At 55.5% G+C, this 6,000-nt stretch overlaps 1 protein-coding gene across 6 annotated transcripts in view; it reads right to left on the reverse strand.

Annotated features, from left to right (window-relative positions):
* PACS2 (phosphofurin acidic cluster sorting protein 2) overlaps positions 1-6,000 on the reverse strand; it is an 81,572-nt gene that overhangs the window by 26,674 nt on the left and 48,898 nt on the right. For all 6 annotated transcript variants that reach the window (XM_032267612.1, XM_032267609.1, XM_032267611.1 and 3 more), the window contains exons 5-6: positions 855-1,017; positions 99-172 (exon numbers count right to left, since the gene is read on the reverse strand). In XM_032267612.1, the coding sequence (XP_032123503.1) occupies positions 99-172; positions 855-1,017 (237 nt within the window). The remainder of the gene's footprint in view (positions 1-98; positions 173-854; positions 1,018-6,000) is intronic.

Raw genomic sequence — 6,000 nt, forward strand, 5'->3', positions numbered from 1 at the left:
TGTCTCACAAGACCCTGGTGACAGCTGGTGAGGACCCCACAGACCCCAGGACACCCAGTATGAGCTGGGAGAGGGCGAGGAGCCCAGCGCCAGGTCACCTGCCCCTGCACGGCGTCGTCGCTGGCCTCCTGCTCGGAGGAGAAACTCTCGTACTCCTCCTCCGAGTAGTTATCTGTGGAATGAGCAGACAGAAAGGAGAGTGCTGTGAGATTCCATCTGTGAAACCAGGCAGCGACCACCCCCAGGCTTCCCTGGACACAGAGTCGGGGCAGCGAGGAGGTGGATCCGCGCAGGACAGAGAGGCTCTGGACACGGGTGCCGTGGCCCCCGGCCCCCAAAGTCCACTGGCAACAGACCACGTCCGGGCTGGCAGAAAGGGGGGGCAGGGAGGGCAAGGGGGGCCACACGAGCTGCTTTGGCCCACACGGCCCTCCTGCCAGTCTGGCATTTCAGCCTGGATTTTCGCCAACTGGGTGCCCCCTGCCTCAGGAGTGGGGGACGTGCTGGTGACCCTACTGGGATGGTGGCAACCTCGGCCAGCCCGAGCCCCTGCCCATGCTGAGGCCTGCACCCAGACAAGCAAAGGCATCACAGTGAGACCTCACACCTCCTTTTCACAGACACTCTGGGCTCAGGCCTTTTGACCAAAGAGCTGCAGCCACAGGGGCAGAGCAGGGGCCTGTGGCAGCCTGGACCCAACAGCGTACACCTCTGCTGTGGCTTCCAGACAGGAAAGTGGCCGACGCATGCTCTGGACTCCCGCTCCTTTGGCCAGGCTGCACATTCTGCTGCCTAATGTGCTGTGGCCAGGAACAGCCTCCCCACTGCAGGGGCAGGAGTGGAGCCGCACTCACCCGTGGACTTGGCCTTGGGGCCAGCCTGCATGGCGCTGTCCTCGTGGTCGATGGGCTGGCTGGATAGGGAGGCGATCCAGATCTCAGCCGCCTTGACGGGGGCCTCCTTGATGCTGCTGCAGAGGCTCAGCACCTGGCCGCCCTCTGATGGGTGCTGCATCACCTGCAGGCCGGGGCAACGGTTCTAGAAAGCTCCACGATGGGAAGGAGCCTCGGTGCCCTGGTGAGTGGGCTAGGGTTTCTGAAGGGCTCTCAGTGACAGCAAGGGGGGCCCTCAGCAGGGGAGCCACAGGACAAGGGGCATCCAGTGGACAGGAAACATGGCCACTGGGGAGAGGGGGACGGATCTGAGAGTAGGACACAGGAGCCCAGTGACGGGGGAACACGTGGGAGCTCTTACGAACGGGCCACGAGGAGAGGGCACTGGGCTATGCTGGGGAGCCAGTGCCAGGCGTGGCCACGGGGGACTGAGATGGACAGAGAGGAGTGTCTGCAGCACTCCTGGACCCAGGCACGCCTGCTGTCCATGCAAAGCTGCCCAGGCAGATCCTACCCGTCCACCCACCCAAGGCCTCAGCAGCAAAGCCATGTGTGAAGACGGTCACCCAACAAGAGCCAATGTCCAGGGACTGGCGTCTGTGGGGGCCCAAGGAGGCCGCCCGACCCGCAGGAGAGGATGCCAGGGACCATGTTCGGAAAGGCTGAGCCCTTGCTGGGTATCCCAATAAAATGAGCTCAGTGGGGAGGGGCTGCTGGGACGGGCTCCTGGAGGAATTGGGGTGGGGCTCAGGCGGCGCTCCACCTGCTCACACCGACCGACCTCCACGGGGTCAGAGAGGTCTGGGCCCTTTTTCTCCCAAGAAAACCCTGCTCACTTCCCTCCTTTGGGTGGGAAGGCAGAAAGGAACGGGGCCTCTTATCAAAGACGCTTTTGCCAGGATCCTTGCCGCCGGCTGGGGTAGGGGTTGCTGAGTAGCCCCACTCCCCTCAGCCTGTCGTGGACCTTTACGTGAGCACTGCTTTGATTTCCACAGGCCCTGGAAGTCCCAGGCCCCCACGCCTGGGCTGCGCATTCCTCTCCTCTTGGCAGTGCTCTTTGGGGTACGTGTCCTCCTGGCAAGGGGCCGGCCACCCCTGAGCTGGGCACTCCCCTGGGGTAACGCCAGCCGGCAGGTCACTGTCCTGGACTGTAGCCATTCCCACTTCTGCCCCTGCTGACCCTCAGACCATCCTCCCAGATGACGAGCATCTACTACTCCAGCAGATGCTCTGTGGATGCTCAGCGACCCACAGCAAAGGGCCGGAGCTTCGTCACCAAGGAGGATGGCCCAAGGGCCCAGCTCCCTCCGCCCCTGACCCTGACAGGCTCCTCCCAATTCCATTTTCAAATAGATTTTAGTGACATGGAAAACTGAGGCTGGGCACAATGGCTCACACCTGTAATCCTAACACTTTGGAAGGCAGAGGCAGGTGGATAGCTTGAGCTCAAGAGTTTTAGGCCAGCCTGGGCAATATGGTGAAACCCTGTTGTCTCCACAAAAAATATAAAAAGTTATCCAGGCGTGGTGGCGCGCGCCTAGTCCCAGCTACTCGGAGACTGTGGTGGGAGGACCGCTTGGCCCCAAGGGCCGAGACCGCAGCACTGCACTCCAGCCTGGGCGACAAAGTGAGACCTGTCTAAAAAAGAAAAAAAAGAAAATTGCTCAAGATGTCACGCTTGTTTTTGTGGTTGTTATTTTTGTTCGTTTGTTTGTTTTAACACAGAGTCTCACTCTGTTGCCAGGATGGAGTGCAGCGGCACAATCTTGGATTACTGCAACCTCCGCCTCCTGGGTTCAAGCAATTCTCCCGCCTCAGCCTCCCAAGTAGCAGGGACTACAGGTGCACGCCACCACACCTGGCTAATTTTTTGTATTTTTAGTAAAGACAGGGTTTCACCGTCTTTAGCCAGGATGGTCTCGAACTCCTGACCCTGTGATCTGCCCATCTTGGCCTCCCACAGTGCTGGGATTACAGGTGTAAGCCACCACGCCCGGCCAGGATGTCAAACTTAATTGTATAAATAGTATAATAAAAATTTTGCAAAAACAAATAGTCACGCACCACGTAATGAGAGATACGTTCTAAGACACACAGGGTGAGACCACATCGTCTTGCAAACATCACAGCACGCAAGCCACGGGGAAGGTGATGCCACCCACTGCACGAAAAGGCTGCGGGCCTCGCGCTGCGGCGCCTTCTTTATGCACTTTGCTTTGGCTTTTTACAGTGAAGGCTTTTGGCAACCCTGCATCAAGCAAGTCTACCAGTGCCGTTCTCCCAACAGCAAGTGCTGTGTCTCTGTGTCACATTTCAGTAATTCTCCCAATATTTCAAACTTCTTCACTGTTATTGTATCTGTATGGTGATCTGTGATCAGTAAGCAGCGACGTGACTACTGCACAGTTGCTCTGGGGCACCACGCACAGCACCCACGAGACGCAGAACTTGATCGACAGATGTGTGTGTTCTGACTGCTCAGCCCGCCATTCCCGTGTCTCTCTCTCTCCTCGGGCCTCTCTATTCTGAGACACAACAATATCGAAATTAGGCCAATTAATAACTCTACGATGACCCCAAAGCGCTCAAGTGAAAGGAAGGGTTGCACATCTCTTTCAACGAAAACCTAGAAATGATAGAGCTTAGTGAGGAAGCCACATCCAAGCCAAGACCGGGTGAAAGCGAGGCCTCTTAAACTAAACCACCAAGCAGCGAATGCCAAGAGAAAGTTCCAGAAGGAAAGGAAAAGTGCTGCTCCAGTGAACACATGAATGAGAATCAGCAAAGCAGCCTTAGTGTGGATGTGGTGAGACAGTGATTGGCTGGGATGGAAGATCAAACCAGACACAACCCTCCCCTCAGCCAAAGCCTCATCCAGAGCAAGGCCCTGACTCCCTTCACTTCCGTGAAGGCTGAGAGAGGTGAGGAGGCTGCAGAAGAAGGCCGCAGCTAACAGAAGGTGGTTCATGAGCTGTTAGTAAAGCAGGCCGTCTCCATAACATAGAAATGCAAAGGGAAGGCCGGGCGCGGTGGCTCACGCCTGTAATCCCAGCACTTTGGGAGGCCGAGGCGGGTGGATCATGAGGTCAACAGATCGAGACCATCCTGGTCAACACGGTGAAACCCCGTCTCTACTAAAAATACAAAAAATTAGTTGGGCATGGTGGCGCGTGCCTGTAATCCCAGCTACTCAGGAGGCTGAGGCAGGAGAATTGCCTGAACCCAGGAGGCGGAGGTTGCGGTGAGCCGAGATCGCGCCATTGCACTCCAGCCTGGGTAACAAGAGCGAAACTCTGTCTCAAAAAAAAAAAAAAAAAAGAAAGAAATGCAAAGGGAAGCAGCAAGCGTGGACGGACAAGCCGCGGCGAGTTCTCCAGAAGACCCAGCTCAGATCACCGACAAAGGTGGCGACACTAAACAACAGCCTTTCAACACGGAAGCAGCAGCCTTCCATTGGAAGAAGAGGCCAGCCAGAACTTTCATAGCTACAGAGGAGAAGTCAGTGCCTGGCTCCAAAGCTTCAAAGGACAGGCTGCGTCTCTTGTTAGGAGTGAAGACAGCTGGTGACTTTCAGTTGAAGCCCGTGTTCATTTACCATTCCCCAAATCCTAGGGCCCTTAAGAATCACTCAACTGCCTGTGTTCCAAAAATGGAACAATAAAGCCTGGATGACAGCACATCTGTTTACAGCATGACTGGATGAATATTTCAAGCCCACTGTTGATGCCTAGGTGCTCAGGAAAAAAAAAGATTCCTCTCAAAATACGACAGCTCCTTGACATGTACCTGTCACCCAAGAGCTCTGATGGAGACGCACAAGGAGATAAATGTTTCCCCATCTTGGCCACTCCTGACCTTGTGATCCACTTGCCTCAGCGTTCCAAAGTGCTGGGATTATAGGTGTGAGCCACCACGCCTGGCTTTGTTGTCTTATTTAAGAAATTGCCACGGGCACCCCAGCCTTCAGCAACCAACATCCTAATCAGTCAGCAGCTGCCCGCTCTGAGGCAAGACCCCACCAGCCAAAAGCTTACAACTGCCCAAAGGCTCACGTGTCTAAACACATTTTAACATAGAAAAAGCAGGCTGGGCACAATGGCTCACGCTTGTAATCCCAGCCCTGTGGGAGGCCAAGGTGGGCAGATCACTTAAGGTCAGGAGTTTGAGATCAGCCTGGACAACATAGTGAAAACCCCTCTCTACTAAAAATACAAAACTTAGCTCAGCATGGTGACAAGTGCCTATCATTCCAGCCACTTGGGAGGCTGAGGCATGAGGATCACTTGAACCGGGGAGGTGGAGGTTGCAGTGAGCCAAAATCACACCACTCCCCTGCAACCTGAACAGAGTGAGACTGTCACACACGCAAATAAAAAACAAACATAGAAAAAGCACACAAAACCAAAGTATAGAAGATTTGAAGTGATGCCTGTGAAGAGAACACTGGCCATGGCAGGGCCTGTGGGGCTGGAGGCGGCTCTGGACAAGCCGGCCGCTGAGCGAGGCGAAGGTCTGGGACCTGGCCAAGCCCACTGTAAGCCTCACAGGTCCTGCGCACTTGGGCCACGCTGAGGTCATGCAGGAATACGGCAACTGGCCTAAGGCATCACGATGGCTGCCACGTCATCAGGTGATAGGAAGTGTCTGTGCCATCAGCCTCACAGGGCCACCATGGGATACGCAGCCCACCCCTGACTGGGAATGGTGTTCCAAGAACCACACCACAGGAGACGGCCCCATGTCTGCCGCCCCTGCACACCTGCCTCTGTGGAGCTGCCTCTGACGGGGACCACCTACCGTCAGCCCAACTCTCCTGAGAGGTGGCAGACAGAGGCTCAGGCTGCGGCTGCCCTGACACAGTGCCAAGCTGTGGGTAACACTCCATACAGGAACTGAGGAAGGAGAGCTAAGCAGAATCCTGGCACAATGAAGGCCTGAAGAATATCTCAGTTTATAGTGTTACTACTCAGTTATCTTCCTTTACACAATCCTCTCTACATAATCACGTATTAGTTCATAGAATGAGTGCCTAAAGAATATCTTACCACTCAGCTATTTCCGTGTGTGTGTGTGTGTGTGTGTGTGTGTGTGTGTGTGTGTGTGTGTG

This window comes from Sapajus apella, unplaced genomic scaffold, assembly GCF_009761245.1.
Source record: "Sapajus apella isolate SASKATOON/1434 unplaced genomic scaffold, GSC_monkey_1.0 scaffold170, whole genome shotgun sequence".
Lineage (NCBI taxonomy): Eukaryota > Metazoa > Chordata > Mammalia > Primates > Cebidae > Sapajus > Sapajus apella.